The following is a 16098-nucleotide window of genomic DNA, read 5'->3' on the forward strand; positions in this document are numbered from 1 at the left end:
CAGATCAATTGTCTACAAAATAAAAACCTGACAAATTTCTTCATACACATCATTGTACTGTCATCCCATCACGCTATAAATACAGATCAATTGTCTACAAAATAAAAACCTGACAAATTTCTTCACAACCCATTATACAGATCTTGTTATCAGTCACTTCATATAGTGAGGAATATCGTATTTTACCACGTCTTAGGCTTGTGTGTGTTTCTCCCTGTCTATCCACATTTGTAGTCCAGCTTTCAAGATGCAAATATCTCCATATTGTCCAGTTGACACTCCATCAAACTTTGTATGACAAGACCAGCCACTTCACCTTTGCGCACCCAGACAACTGTAGCCTAATTATGCATGCATGACAGGGCCGTAGTCACCATATACATTGAGGGGGACACGATGTAAGAATTTAGTAACACGGATATTTTTTTTTTTTTTTATTGATATAAAAATCAATATAAAATACAGGCACATAGAAGGACATGAAATGATGGCAAATCTGGTTAGCCCAGATTGTCCTGAAAAACAAACAAACAGGACATAGCATGTGTATGTAGCCTTTATAATGACTGTGGTATGAGCTTAAAAGTAAAGGCAGTAAAAATACCCCAAAAACGCCTAGGGCCCATAGGGTTAAAAGGAAACACAAAGACACATATCAGCATCAGAAACATTTATGATCAAAAGTCACCCAAATATTACCTACACATCTGTCCAATATGAAGCATTCCTTTATTAGTCCCTCACTGGGAAATTCAAGTTTTTCACTCTGTTGTTATTTTGCAGATTACACATACACACACACACACACACACACACACACACATACACAGAGGCCGGAAATACAGACATATGCACAAACAGGACCCATACACATGCATTAATAGAGAGGTGTGACAGTGAGGGGGCTGCCGGTGGACAGGCGCCCCCAAAAAGTTATGGATTGGGGCCTTGCTTAATGACACCTCTTCAGCTTCCAGTCCCCACTCCAATCTGATCCTCCAGTTCCCAAGCCAAGTCCCCACAGACTGAGCTACTGCTACCCATGTAAATGTACACATATATTATGAAAAAATAGCATCATATCATCTGGAATTATAAAAATACAAGAGATACTAGTCCATACCCATTGGTAGCTTTGTCACCTTCTACCTATGCCAGTCCTCAATGCCTATGTGCAGTTTCACATAGATTGACCACGTCAGTGAGTAGAAAAACATGGGACAGACAGAATGACACACTGACAGTTTCCGTGATTATGTACAGCATACCATACCATGACTTAGTCATACCAAATATTAGAAAAAAAACAAATATTGGGTCACAGGGGGAGCCACAGCGATCGGTCGCATTTTAGCCATGTTTAAGCATTTTTCTGTTGTTATAGCGCCACCCAGTTGCCAATTAGAGTTAAATTTCTCCAGTCACCTTGAGGCGTCCTGTTCTACATATCTACCAAGTTTAGTAAAAATCGATACGGCGGTTAGGCCTAGATAAGAAATTAGCTCTCTAGCGCCCCCATTTTGTTTGATGGGGTCAATAATGGAGGGGTCCCCTCAGATTATGTGTGGTCATATGCCTACAAAGTTGCGTGGTGATCGGTGAAACCCTTGAGATGTTATACACCTTTATGTGATGAGCCATGCCCTCCGCAATATTCATTGCTTTATAGAAGCTCAGTTTTAGTAAGTTTTCCAACTTTTGCCAAGAGGGAACTTTAGATATTGGTCCCTAGATTATGTTCACCCAGTTTCATGCAGATCGGTCAAACTTCCTAGGAAGAGATCGATTTTAAGTGTTTTTCAAAAAATTCAAATGGTGGAAAATCTATACAACCGCAAGTCAAGAGTTCTAGAGGCAAATTTGTTCCTCATGAGGAGAGGCATCTCTGTGCAAAGTTTCATGTCTCTACGACATACGGGGCATGAGATATGCCCATTCAAAGTTTGCAATTTCATTCGGTTGCTATAGCGCCCTCTTTGGCCAATTGATGTAATATTGCTTCATTCACATCCTCCCATGACCCTCTACCACTGTGACAAATTCCATATGGACTGACCAAATCAGTGAGGACAAAAACATGGAAGAGACACACCCACAGACAGAGTTTTTGTCATTATATAGTAAGATAAGTGACAGACTTGATGTAACTATATCTACACAAATATGTGTGTTATATAAGTATTGAATCTGCTGTCAGACAGCAAGAGACAGAGACCGTACTCTCATCTCTTTCACATCATGTCTTTTGATGAAGTTACTGTGTCTCATTTGAATATGATATAATGGAAAATCTCAAACTAGATTCATGTTATGTGACTTTATTTCCAATCCCAAAAACCCTCTGACTGTTAAGACCTTTGAATTAAAATCTGCACAATAATTTCTAGGTAGAATTTAACAACACACAAACTGGAGAAATTTCTTCCAGGACAGACAGAGAGCTGGGTTTTATTATTAAGATGGTCTAACCATGTGTATTGTTACGAAAAGAAATTGATTGATCTATCATGGGAACTGCAGTAGAAGAATATCCACAGTCTGAAACCCATTAAAATTAGTCTGGAAAAGTAAGACTCATTACTGTTGTGGCTTTTGTGCATTAGTTTGAGTAATGCTCCTAATATATAACATATGTCCAAGAAATGAAGTCACATGACGGCACTCATATGATACATTTGATCAAATCTTTATTGCTTTGAGATATTGAAACCATCAACACAAGCAAGAACATGTTCACACTGAAACATCATGAGAGAGACAGAGAGCAGACTGAGAGCAGTAGCAGAGTAAAACCAGCAGCAGAGTCCCAGTGAGTCAGGTCAGGACTGGGAACACTGGGAACACTGGTCTCTCCTCAGAGTCTCTGAGAGTGGAGTCTGGGAGCCCTGGGCGGCCTCACAGGTCACAGAGCCCACCTTCCTCCACTGGTCTGCAGGGAGCCTCAGGGTGCTGCTCCAGCTGTAGAGGCCGTCCTTCTCCAGCACCCCAGGGCTCCTGCTCTCCTCCCAGCTGCTGCTGCTGCTGCTACTGCTGCTGCCGTCCACCTTCCAGGCCAGACTCCAGTCTGAGGGGAAGCCCTTGTTGGCCAGACACATGAGCGTGGCCTTCCCCTGCTGCAGCTCCTCACTGGAGGGGGGCAGCACCGTCAGGGTGGGACGCACATCACCTAGGAGACACCAATCAGCTTAGAGGACAGGGACCACACAGCTGTCAATCAACCATCAGACACTTGGACACCTTTACTGTGTGAGAGTTGATTTTCTCCTTTAAGGAGTTTCTGTCAGATGGTTTTTCTGCTCCATCAGTCACTCACTCACACATTGTTTCACTTCCCTTTAAGAAGCCTCTCATGCAAATCAGCACAGAGAGAATCATCATACAGAATGACCTCAAATATATCAAACTACACTGGACATAAAATATCAGAATTTAGACAAATTATTAAACGTTTTTCTCCCAAACATTGACGATACATTACTTTAGTAAAATGCATTTTACAATTTGTTTTGTGCAAGCATAAAAACTGCATGTATTACTGCATTACCTACAATCAAATGTTCTTTATGTTGATGTCAATTCTCATTAAAACTGTTCAAAAGATTTTCAACATTTGAAACCACATGAATCAATCACCGTTAGTTTATTCCTAAAAAGTTGATTCTGAATGTATTAGAAAAAAAAATAGTTATCACTGAGGTGAAACATTAAGAATATAATCTTGATAAACATTTGTAAAACTGGTTTGCAGTTTCATCTCTTTAACATTTCAACCTGTTTGACTTCAAGTATGATGAAAATGTACAAAGAAATGTTGATTAAAGCTGCTCTGACTTCAAACAAAAAAAAAATTAAGTCTTACTTTTAAAATTAAAACATTTTTATCTCCTGCAAACATTACAAAACAGACTTCTAAACATAACTTTAAAACAGTTTATCTAGTATTTGTACAGAAACTAAAAACAAAATGGAAAGGCAACTACTATTTCTTGCCTGTTAAATATATAATATAAAGAAAATGTGGCTGCTGAAAAAATAAACATTTTAAACATCTGACTTACTTCCAACATCCAGTCTGGTTCCTCCACCAAAAGTCCACCACAGTGATACAAACTCATTGAGCCGCCGTACAAAAACCTCTCACTGTAGAGAGACACAGCTCTCTGACTTTGACACAAACAAACTCACCAAAAATATTCCCAGTTTACCCAGATTGTGTAATAACTGGTTGAACCATTTAGAGACTGATTCACAAACTATGAATATACAACATTTTCTATGTGAAACTTCAAACATCTACAAGCAGTATTAATTTCTCCTCCAGTAAAACAAATTCAAATAAATGTTAAAATTCCAAAGGAAAACTGTCCTATAAATCCTGCCATTAATAATCCTGATATATATAATTATCATGAACCTATGTTTATCGTAGATTATGATAAATGAAAATACATTTTGTCTGAATACATCCCACAGTGATGGTGATTTGTGTGGCTGTGAATAACTGGGAATTCACAATAATATTCTGCAAGTAAATCAACTCATCCAACTCAAACCAAAGCTTTTTATAAAAAGGAAGTAACACATTCCTAATCAATACTCTGGTAAAGTGATTGATCCATTGATAAGCAGCATCATCAGAGTAATCCAAGTCCCTGTTGGAGTCAGTCAGAGCATTTCCATAGAGAGCCACTTTGCATCAGCAGCACCATGCTCCAGTGCTCTGGGAGAGTTTATAGTCCTGAGAGTTGAACACTGGATGACTGACAGCTGTCCTTCATGACAACAGAAGCCACAGAAATCCTCCTCATCAAAAACATGACTTTGATCTCCGTCCTCATCTGGACTCTCCTCTGCTGCTGCTTCACAGGTAAAGTCCAGAGAATCAAACTCCTCTCCTCTATCAACATCTGTCCCTCTGAAATGAAGCTGACAAAACCATGATGCTGCTTTATGTTTGTGTCTCTGTATCCTCAGAGTCCAGAGGTCAGGTCACAGTGACTCAACCTGGAGCAGTGAGCTCTGCTGTGGGAGGCTCCGTCACCATCACATGTAGGACCAGTAGGGATGTTCATGTTTGGAACAACTACCACCTTTCAGCCTGGTACCAACAGAGAGATGGAGAAACTCCTAAACTGCTCATATACTCTGCCAGCACTCGAGCATCAGGGATTCCAAGTCGTTTTACAGGCAGTGGATCAAACTCTGACTTCACTCTGACCATCAGTGGAGTCCAGACTGAAGATGCAGCAGTTTACTACTGTCAGAGTGGACACTACATCAACAGTCAGTGGTTGTTCACACAGTGAAAAAGCGTTGTACAAAAACCTCCCTCAGTCAGACTGAACAGAAACTGAACTGACTGCTGCAGCTGGAAGCTACTGCAGAGACTGATACACTTCACTGAGGACACACACACACACACACACACACACACACACACACACACACACACACTCAGACATATGCACAAACAGGACCCATACACATGAAGAAATGTCACATCGAGGGGGTTGCCCATGGACAGGCACACCTAGCAGTTGAAGGTTTAGTGCCTTGCTCAATGACAGCTCTTCAGCTCCCAGTCCCCACTCCTTGTTCAGTCCGTATGGGCACTTGAACTGGGGACCCTCTGGTTCCCAAGCCAATTCCTCACAGACTGAGTTACTGCCCATATGAATGTAAACACACACATATATATATATATATATATATATATATATATATATATATGTATATATAAAAAAATGCTTTATAGAGTGTGCCAGTAAACCCGGAACTCCGTTAGCGCTTTTAGCACTTCCGGTTCTCTTGTCTAAAAGTCAATACGTTTTTTGAATGGGATTTTGGTAAAATGCCTCAAATAAGGTCTGTGGTTAACAAAAGCTTAAGCGAGTTTCAGGTTTTGTTCTACGACATAAAACACGTCAGTAAATACCCTACTTGTGAATTTTGAAGCTTTTACGTGTCGTAAAAAAGGCGGTTGCTAACAAGTTGTTCAATACGACTACAAACCCTGTCGGGGACATTAAATGTCATCACCCCCAAACAGATGAGAGTGCTGGCAGTCCGCCATTACAGCTTCTTATTTAGCTTAAACAGTCCGATTTCCCCATTATACAATGTTTTTAAAATAATACGGCCGAAATCAGTTGAAAGCTTAGTGGCGGTGACGTCAAGAGTCATGCGACCGTGGAGTAGTCATGTAGTCCGTTAAAGCCTAAAGTTGGCGTTTTATTTCTGGCGATCGCATTTAAGCTTCAAATGTGGTATGAAAGGTGTTCATATGTCAAGATTATCTCGCTGAACAAAACCTGTAAGTATCATAAACTTGTGTTAGCCACAGAGCTTATTTTCTGACATAATCCAAAACGCAATGCAAAAATCACATTCACTTTCTCTTCCAGGAACCAGCGCGATGCTAAACTTCCAGGTTTTGACATCAGCCCTGGCACACTCTATATCACCTGGGGTTAAAAAAAAATAGAAAAGACATTATTAACACTTAAACTATATCTACAGATATGTGTGTTACTGAAGTGTTAAATCTGCTGTTAGACAGTAAGAGACAAAAACTGTCCTCTGATCTCTTTCACATAATTCCCTTTGTTGACGTTACTCTGTCTCATTTAAATATGAGACTGTTACTGTTAAGACTTCTGAATTAAAATAAGAATAATTTATAGGTAAAATTTAACAACACACAAACTTAACAGGTGAAATTTCTCCAACTGATTGATCTATCATGGGAACTGCAGTAGAAGATTATCCACAGTCTGAAACCCATTAAAATTAGTCTGGAAAAAAAAAGACTAATTGCTGTTGTGGCTTTTGTGCATTAGTTTGAGTAATGCTCCTAATATATAACATACGTCCAAGAAATGAAGTCACATGACGACACTCATATGATACATTTGATCAAATCTTTATTGCTCTGAGATATTGAAACCATCAACACAAGCAAGAACATGTTCACACTGAAACGTCATGAGAGAGACAGAGAGCAGACTGAGAGCAGTAGCAGAGTAAAACCAGCAGCAGAGTCCCAGTGAGTCAGGTCAGGACTGGGAACACTGGTCTCTCCTCAGTGTCTCTACGAGTGGAGTCTGGGAGCCCTGGGTGGCCTCACAGGTCACAGAGCCCACCTTCCTCCACTGGTCTGCAGGGAGCCTCAGGGTGCTGCTCCAGCTGTAGAGGCCGTCCTTCTCCAGCACCCCAGGGCTCCTGCTCTCCTCCCAGCTGCTGCTGCTGCTGCTGCCGTCCACCTTCCAGGCCAGACTCCAGTCTGAGGGGAAGCCCTTGTTGGCCAGACACATGAGCGTGGCCTTCCCCTGCTGCAGCTCCTCACTGGAGGGGGTCAGCACAGTGAGGGTGGGACGGACATCACCTAGGAGACACCAATCAGCTTAGAGGACAGGGACCACACAGCTATTTTCTCCTTTGAGGAGTTTCTGTCAGATGTTTTTTCTGCTCCATCAATCACTCACTCACTCACACATTGTTTCACTTCCCTTTAAGAAGCCTCTCATGCAAATCAGCACAGAGAGAATCATCATACAGAATGACCTCAAATATATCAAACTACACTGGACAGAAAATATCAGAATTTGGAAAAATTCTTTCTTATCCAAAACCTTGACTAACCATTACGTATTAATGGCATATTTAGTGGAAACAGAACCAGAAATAGAAATTAAACAGATTACAATCAAATGTTCTTCATGTGGATTTCAGTCATCATTAAAAAATGTGTTAAAAAGATTTTCAAAATCTAAAACACTAGATGACAAAATGAAGTGATCTTGCACATTTTCTAATACCTACTTTTATCTTCACTCTGTTCAAAAATATTTACAACTGATTCTGAATTTGTTCTAAAAACAGGTATTATTTAGGAGGAAAATTAGATATAATCTCAGAAAACATTTGAAAAACAGGTTTGCAGTTTTATCATCTTTATATTTCAAGCTTTCTTTAAAAAAAAATCCCAGTGTGATGGAATTTTGTGAAGCCACTGTGAGTTACTCTCCATGGTTAAGGAAGAGAAATAAAAATATGAATAAGAAACTAAAAAAAACAAAACAAGAGTCTTTTTTTAATCTATTGCAAATATTACAAATCACAATTTAAAACATAACAATATGGTATCTAGTATTTTTGAAGAAACTTACTTCCAACATCCAGTCTGGTTCCTCCACCAAAAGTCAACCACAGTGATACAAACTCATTGAGCCGCTGTACAAAAACCTCTCACTGTAGAGAGACACAGCTCTCTGACTTTGACACACTGAAGTAAACCTACAAGCACTCAAATGCAATTTTACAATTTAAGTTGGAAATAAGGATTTATCATCTAGTTTAATTTGTCATTTTCTTTCCAATCACCTCTTGATTTTCTATTTCAAAATCAGTCTGTCTTTCAGTGCAAAATATTTCTGTAAAATTAAATAATAATATAGAAGTTCCAGAGTGCTGAGTATAAAGGCAGGAAAAAAGCTCTTCAATAAAAACAGGTTTTTGAAAGTTTGACTTACTTCCAACATCCAGTCTGGTTCCTCCACCGAACGTGCACCACAGTGATACAAACTCATTGAGCCGCCGTACAAAAACCTCTCACTGTAGAGAGACACGGCTCTCTGACTCTGACACAAACAAACTCTCCAAAATCAGTCTCTGTTTGTAAGATCTTGCCAAAAACATGAAAACTGACAATAACACAGAGACACAGAATTCCAGATTGCATGTTTTTGATATGTTTTTTAATTTCAAATGCAATTTTTGTTAATTTTCTCCAGCAGTTAATTAAAATAATTAAAAGATTTTAGACTTGATAAGATTAGAATGATGTCATTGGCAACCTGCGTAGAATTTGTATTTGGCTTCTAGTTCACCAAAGGTAGATACAATGCACACAGCACACCTTTAAAAACATACAGAGTGTACAGCATACAATATACAGTCGTGCAAATGGATGAGGTAGCAGAAAATAAGTTCCATAATAATGCAAGAAAGCAGTTCTTATTAAATAAATGTTCCCTGATGCAGCTGTTCTGTGTTCAATGCCTGCATGGAACAGGGAATAAAAGACTTTTTGAAATGTTCCAGCTGGCCCTTAGGTGCCTAAATCAAACATTTTGAAACAAAAGTTATCAAGTTGTAAAACATGTATCAAATTGGTATGGTGATATTTCTAACTACACTCTGATAAAGTGATTGATCCATTGATAATCAGCATCATCAGAGTAATCCAAGTCCCTGCTGGAGTCAGTCAGAGCATTTCCATAGAGAGCCACTTTGCATCAGCAGCACCATGCTCCAGTGCTCTGGGAGAGTTTATAGTCCTGAGAGTTGAACACTGGATGACTGACAGCTGTCCTTCATGACAACAGAAGCCACAGAAATCCTCCTCATCAAAAACATGACTTTGATCTCCGTCCTCATCTGGACTCTCCTCTGCTGCTGCTTCACAGGTAAAGTCCAGAGAATCAAACTCCTCTCCTCTATCAACATCTGTCCCTCTGAAATGAAGCTGACAAAACCATGATGCTGCTTTATGTTTGTGTCTCTGTATCCTCAGAGTCCAGAGGTCAGGTCACAGTGACTCAGTCTGGAGCAGTGAGCTCTGCTGTGGGAGGCTCCATCACCATCACATGTAGGACCAGTCAGGATGTTTATAACTCTAACCGTTTAGCCTGGTACCAACAGAGAGATGGAGAAACTCCTAAACTGCTCATATACTATGCCAGCACTCGAGTATCAGGGATTCCAGGTCGTTTTACAGGCAGTGGATCAAAGTCTGACTTCACTCTGACCATCAGTGGAGTCCAGACTGAAGATGCAGCAGTTTACTACTGTCAGAGTCAACATTACATCAACAGTCAGTACGTGTTCACACAGTGAAAAAGCATTGTACAAAAACCTCCCTCAGTCAGACTGAACAGAAACTGAACTGACTGCTGCAGCTGGAAGCTACTGCAGAGACTGATACACTTCACTGAGGACACACACACACACACACACACACACACACACACACACACACACACACACACACACACACACACACACACACACACAAAACACACACACACACACACACACACACACACACTGAACATTTAACTGTTGTTACTTTAACATCAAATGAAACATTCGTCAAAACAAGTGAAACAACAAAAAATGATCTTGGTGGAAATCAAAGTAATTTCTCGATCACAGCTTCTCACCATCATTCATAACCCATTATAATCTCCTGTTCTCATCTGATTTTCCAGTAAATCAAGAGGAGCCAAGCTTGGACGGTTAATGAGAAAAGACTTGGTCATGACCTTTGACCTCTGCTTCATACTGCATCACAGCAATTTGAGCTTTATCCTATTAACCCTATGGGCCTGTACGAGTGTGTCCAAATTCACACCTGTTCTTCTCTGTTGATTTTCTTTGCGACCGTGTGTCATAGCGAGAAGCCACGCATATCAAGTGAAACAGCGGAACTGTAACTTTCAGACAAGACCAAGCACTTGTCGGTAGTCCAATGTTTTCACAACGAAAAAATGATAAAATTACATTAAAATTATGTTTAACAGAGCTTTCATACAGTTTTGCACACATATTACTCTTGGATGGATTACTCGCGAATGCAGGCTCGCACAGAAATGCCACGCATATCACATTAAAGCGCAGGAGCAGAGCTTTCCAATGATACCACACACATCATTGTGCTGTCATCCCATCACGCTATAAATACAGATCAATTGTTTACAAAATAAAAACCTGACGAATTTCTTTACAACCCATTATACAGATCTTGTTATCAGTCACTTCATATAGTGAGGAATATCGTATTTTACCACGTCTTAGGCTTGCGTGTGTTTCTCCCTGTCTATCCACATTTGTAGTCCAGCTTCCAAGATGCAAATATCTCCATATTGTCCAGTTGACACTCCATCAAACTTTGTATGACAGGACCAGCCACTTCACCTTTGCGCACCCAGACAACTGTAGCCTAATTATGCATGCTGACAGGGCAGTAGTCACCATATACATTGAGGGGGACACGATGTAAGAATTTAGTAACACGGATTAGTTTTTTTTCATTGATATAAAAATTAAAATACAGGCACATAGAAGGACATGGAATGATGGCAAATCTGGTTAGCCCAGATTGTCCTGAAAAACAAAAACAACAAACAGGATATAGCATGTGTATGTAGCCTTTATAATGACTGTGATATGAGATTAAAAGTAAAGGCAGTAAAAATACCCCCAAAAAGGCCTAGGGCCCATAGGGTTAAAAGGAAAGACAAAGACACAGATCAGCATCAGAAACATTTATGATCAAAAGTCACCCAAATATTACCTACACATCTGTCCAATATGAAGCATTCCTTTATTAGTCCCTCACTGGGAAATTCATTTTTTTCACTCTGTTGTTATTTTACAGATTACACACACACACACACACACACACACACACACACACATATACACAGAGGCCGGAAATACAGACATATGCACAAACAGGACCCATACACATGCATTAATAGAGAGGTGTGACAGTGAGGGGGCTGCCGGTGGACAGGCGCCCCGAGAAAGTTATGGATTGGGGCCTTGCTTAATGACACCTCTTCAGCTTCCAGTCCCCACTCCAATCCGATCCTCCAGTTCCCAAGCCAAGTTCCCACAGACTGAGCTACTGCTACCCATGTAAATGTACACATATATTATGAAAAAATAGCATCATATCATCTGGAATCATAAAAATACAAGAGATACTAGTCCATACCCATTGGTAGCTTTGTCACCTTCTACCTATGCCAATCCTCAATGCCTATGTGCAGTTTCACATAGATTGACCACATCAGTGAGTAGAAAAACATGGGACAGACAGAATGACTGACTGACGGAATGACACACTGACAGTTTCCGTGATTATGTACAGCAAACCATACCATGACTTAGTCATACCAAATATTAGAAAAAAAAACAAACATTGGGTCACAGGGGGAGCCACAGCGATCGGTCGCATTTTAGCCATTTTTAAGCATTTTTCTGTTGTTATAGCGCCACCCAGTTGCAAATTAGAGTTAAATTTCTCCAGTCACCTTGAGGTGTCCTGTTCTACATATCTACCAAGTTTAGTAAAAATCAATATGGTGGTTAGGCCTAGATAAGAAATTAGCTCTCTAGCAGCCCCATTTTGTTTGATGGGGTCAATAATGGAGGGGTCCCCTCAGAAGAGATCGATTTTAAGTGTTTTTCAAAAAATTCAAAATGGCAGAAAATATATATAACCGGAAGTTATGAGTTCTGGGGCAAATTTGTTCCTCATGAGGAGAGGCATCTCTGTGCAAAGTTTCATGTCTCTACGACATACAGGGCATGAGATATGCCCATTCAAAGTTTGCAATTTCAGTCAGTTGCTACAGCGGCCCCCTTTGGCCAATTGATATAATATTGCTTCATTCACATCCTCCCATGACCCTCTACCACTGTGCCAAATTTCATATGGACTGACCAAATCAGTGAGGACAAAAACGTGGAAGAGACACACCCACAGACAGAGTTTTTGTCATTATATAGTAAGATAGGTGACAGACTTGATGTAACTATATCTACACAAATATGTGTGTTATATAAGTATTGAATCTGCTGTCAGACAGCAAGAGACAGAGACTGTCCTCTCATCTCTTTCACATCATGTCCTCTATTGAAGTTACTGTGTCTCATTTGAATATGATATAATGGAAAATCTCAAACTAGATTAAAGGCTAAGTTCGTTTTTTTGACACCTGGACCTTATTTCTAGGATTAAATACGCTCGTAGACTCACCCAGACAATTTTGGTGGAGCTCGGAGCCGTTTTCAAGCAATTTAGATCCATCCGACGGCGTTTTCTCTCATGCCATAGAAGCGGACGGGGCCAAAAATCGAAGCCCCTAAATTAGACATTATCTGCTGCGAAACTCGCTCATTTCACCTACATTTTATAAATGAATGGCCAGTGTTATCGCCATGTCAGCTCAACTTCGTTGTTATGGTCTTCCGGGGCTTTACAAGGATTGGTAACTTTTGGTGACGTCATAGACGTGCGCCGCAGGAGCGCAGCTGAGTACAGCCGGCGCTAGGCTAGGAGCTACACGGCTACAAACATGGTTCGTCATTGCGTTTTTCCACTTTGTCCAAACAAAATGACTAGTTGGACAAAGTTCACCTTCCACAGGCTTCCTTTGACAAACCCGGAGTTACTAAAGCTCTGGCTTGTTGTCCTGAAAATGGACCCGAATACTCCTATGGAAGAACTGAGGAGGGTGAGTCCTCGGGTCTGCAGTGCTCACTTCGCTCCAGAAGACTTTATTACGAAGACAAAAGGCCAGGAAGCTCAGCGTCAGTACCTCAGGAGGAATGCCATCCCGATTGTTTCAGAGGGCAAAACAGACGCAGCGGAGGTAATGCATTTCTTTTGAAGATGTAATAATATTGGTCGATAACCAGTGCACGTCGGCCAGCGTATAAAGCTCCTTGTATAAAATGAATAGCTATCTTCACGACCTATTTCTGAGCGGGAGTAGCCTACTAAAAATACATTCCTGCAAAAGAATACTGCACTGTAACGCAATATAATTTACTCTAGTCCATGCTAGTTTTTGAAAAAACTAACTCGCAATGCATATGATATGGTTATTCTCTGCAGGCAATAAATTGTGACTCGAGCTGCAATCACCACGGGTCTGCATTGTTAGCGCACACTTACAAGTAGTCATATGCTTTCTCCAAAACTAATTGTCAGTTGTTTCGACCGTTTTTGATCAATCTAAAATGTACAAAAATGTAGAATAAAGTGCACTAAAGGACGTGGGTACATTGGCACACTCAGATGAGTAAGGTAAAAGTTGCTGTAGATGACGCTGTGTATAACACTTTTTTTTTTCTTTAGGGAAGTGCTAGTGTTGAATGTCTTCTTGAATCAGAGCTTGAAGCACTCCCACAATCCACTCCAATAAAAAGCCAACACAGAGCAGCTAAGGAGCCTACAGGATTGTCTGGATCTCATTTGGCCTCTGCACTTACTCTTGTGCTCACCAGTCCACCTCAGAAAACAACCAGCACAAAACGATCACTATCAGGGAAATACTTTGCTTTGGCTCCAACATGGTCCCACGCTGTGGTAAGTAGAGCTGAGTACCTTTTATGTATATTAGCAGAGAATGTATTTTGCCCCTTTCATATTTACAGTGACACTATGTGTTATTTTATGTGCACCAGGACACTATCCCATCCACATCAACCCATACTTCCAGGACCAGAAACCCATCGATCTCTACATCACCTATACTGCAAGTAAGTGGCCTTGTCTTGTATTTGTAAAAAGGCCAACATGTCTGCATAAAAAAAAAATTATCAGCGCATTACTATGATAAAAGTTGTTTCTTTACCATAAGTGCATTTAGATAATAATTTCACAACTATGTTTGGTTTTTAGAGTGAAGCTGAAGATGAATTGGACCATGAAGTTGAAGACATCAGTATGAGTTTCAGGGACTTGAGTATGGACCCTGCTGACACCAGCTTCAAACCTTCAAGTTCAGGCTCTCCTTCAAGCACAGGGACTTCAGCTGCTTCAGCAAGTTCTAATGGAGAAACTGCAAAAGGATGGTCAGAAAAAAGTGGCTGGTGAACGAGTCCCACCTCCTCCAACTTTTTAAAACCTGTCCCGAATGCAAAAATCTAATAACAGAGACAACAATAATCACCAGAGGCAGCCAAATAAAAATTCAGTGGACCTGTGGGAAACACTCTGGTGACTGGCAGCCCCATATTCGTTTTTTGTGACAGTCATGATGTCTGATTTTTATTTTCTATGCAAAATACAGAAAGGCAAGCAGCACTCAAGTGTGTATCTTACATTTGTTCTTCTATATGTCTCACACGGCAGGCACGGGATCAATAACAGAAACGTGTATTGACTTTAGTCTTCCTCTGTGTGTGTTACAAACACTGACAAAATTTGCAACACGTTTCTGTTGCTGATCCTGTGCCTGCCGTGTGAGACAAATAGAAGAACAAATGTAAGATACACACTTGAGTGCTGCTTGCCTTTCTGTATTTTTGACATTGCCTCTTGGGCCTTGCAACTCTAGTTTTTTTTCTTTTTGTTTGTTTATCTTGTTTTGGAAGTTTTTGAAAAGTTTTCTTTTTTTCACTATTTTTCTGTTGTGTGCTAAAATATGTTTTTATTTTACACTTGTGTTATGTCTGGACTCTGCTGTTGTTATATTTCGTACTGACTCTTATAATGGTAAAAAATAAAACAAGTTTGTTTTATGACTTTGTATTGAATAGTGGTCATAAATGAATTGTCAAAAAACAAAAGGCAATTATGTACAATAATATAAGTATTTGTGTGTTTACACATATGCATAGAAATAGATACAAAGACAATAGCAAAAACAAAGCAAATGTAACAGCCTTCACACAAACTGTCCAAGAAAAATTGAGTCGAAAATTGTTGAAAATGTCCTGAGCCTCAGTGAATCCCACATAACTGCCTGTGGGAGAGGGGTATTTTCCTCTGATTGCAGAGACAATGCAGCTAGGAATTATCCTCCTGTTCCCAGGTCCAAGGTGTTCCCCTGCAAGTGCCCACTCTATAACAATCCGGTATGCCACCAGTCTGCATTGCCTACAGGATAGAGAATTAGCACAAAGTAAACAGAAGTTAGAAAAGATATTCAGGAGTGATTATCAATGGATTTTTTTTTTTAATAAACCACACTGAACTGAATTTCCTAAATGCCAAACTCATATCTATGAAACTGTCAACCGTGTTTCTACATTATTTTTTCTGTGTAATAGCCTGAGTCTGATGTCTACATTCCAGATCATACATAACTACAAAGTAAAGACACCATACCCAAGTTATTTACTTATAAAGCAAACACTCATAGAAAATATACTTTTGCATTTGTATGGGCTACTTACTCTATCGAAAATTGGCGTTCGGTCCTGCTGGCCTGCCAGTTGACTCTCGGGACATGAAAAAAAGTCTCTACCACAGCCTGGTTTGTCATGACAGAAAAATCTTCGAGTGTAGTGAGACAC

General features: G+C 40.1%; 3 gene segments (V, D, J or C); 1 reads left to right on the top strand and 2 right to left on the bottom strand.

Moving 5' to 3' along the window:
* Positions 1–2771: 2771 nt before the first annotated feature.
* On the bottom strand, positions 2772–4218 carry LOC125905367 (Ig kappa-b4 chain C region-like). The segment is given in 2 exon segments: positions 2772–3166; positions 4059–4218. A coding segment is annotated over 1 exon segment (276 nt).
* A 2688-nt stretch (positions 4219–6906) lies between these two features.
* LOC125905369 (Ig kappa-b4 chain C region-like) overlaps positions 6907–16098 on the bottom strand; it is a 46909-nt gene continuing 37717 nt past the window's right edge. Inside the window, 1 exon segment of the C gene segment in view lies at positions 6907–7384. Within this exon segment, the coding sequence occupies positions 7056–7313 (258 nt within the window).
* LOC125905353 (Ig kappa chain V region 3547-like) lies at positions 9373–10060 on the top strand. The segment is given in 2 exon segments: positions 9373–9467; positions 9575–10060. Coding segments are annotated over 2 exon segments (414 nt in total).

Source organism: Epinephelus fuscoguttatus, linkage group LG17 (assembly GCF_011397635.1).
Source record: "Epinephelus fuscoguttatus linkage group LG17, E.fuscoguttatus.final_Chr_v1".
Classification (NCBI taxonomy): Eukaryota; Metazoa; Chordata; class Actinopteri; order Perciformes; family Serranidae; genus Epinephelus; species Epinephelus fuscoguttatus.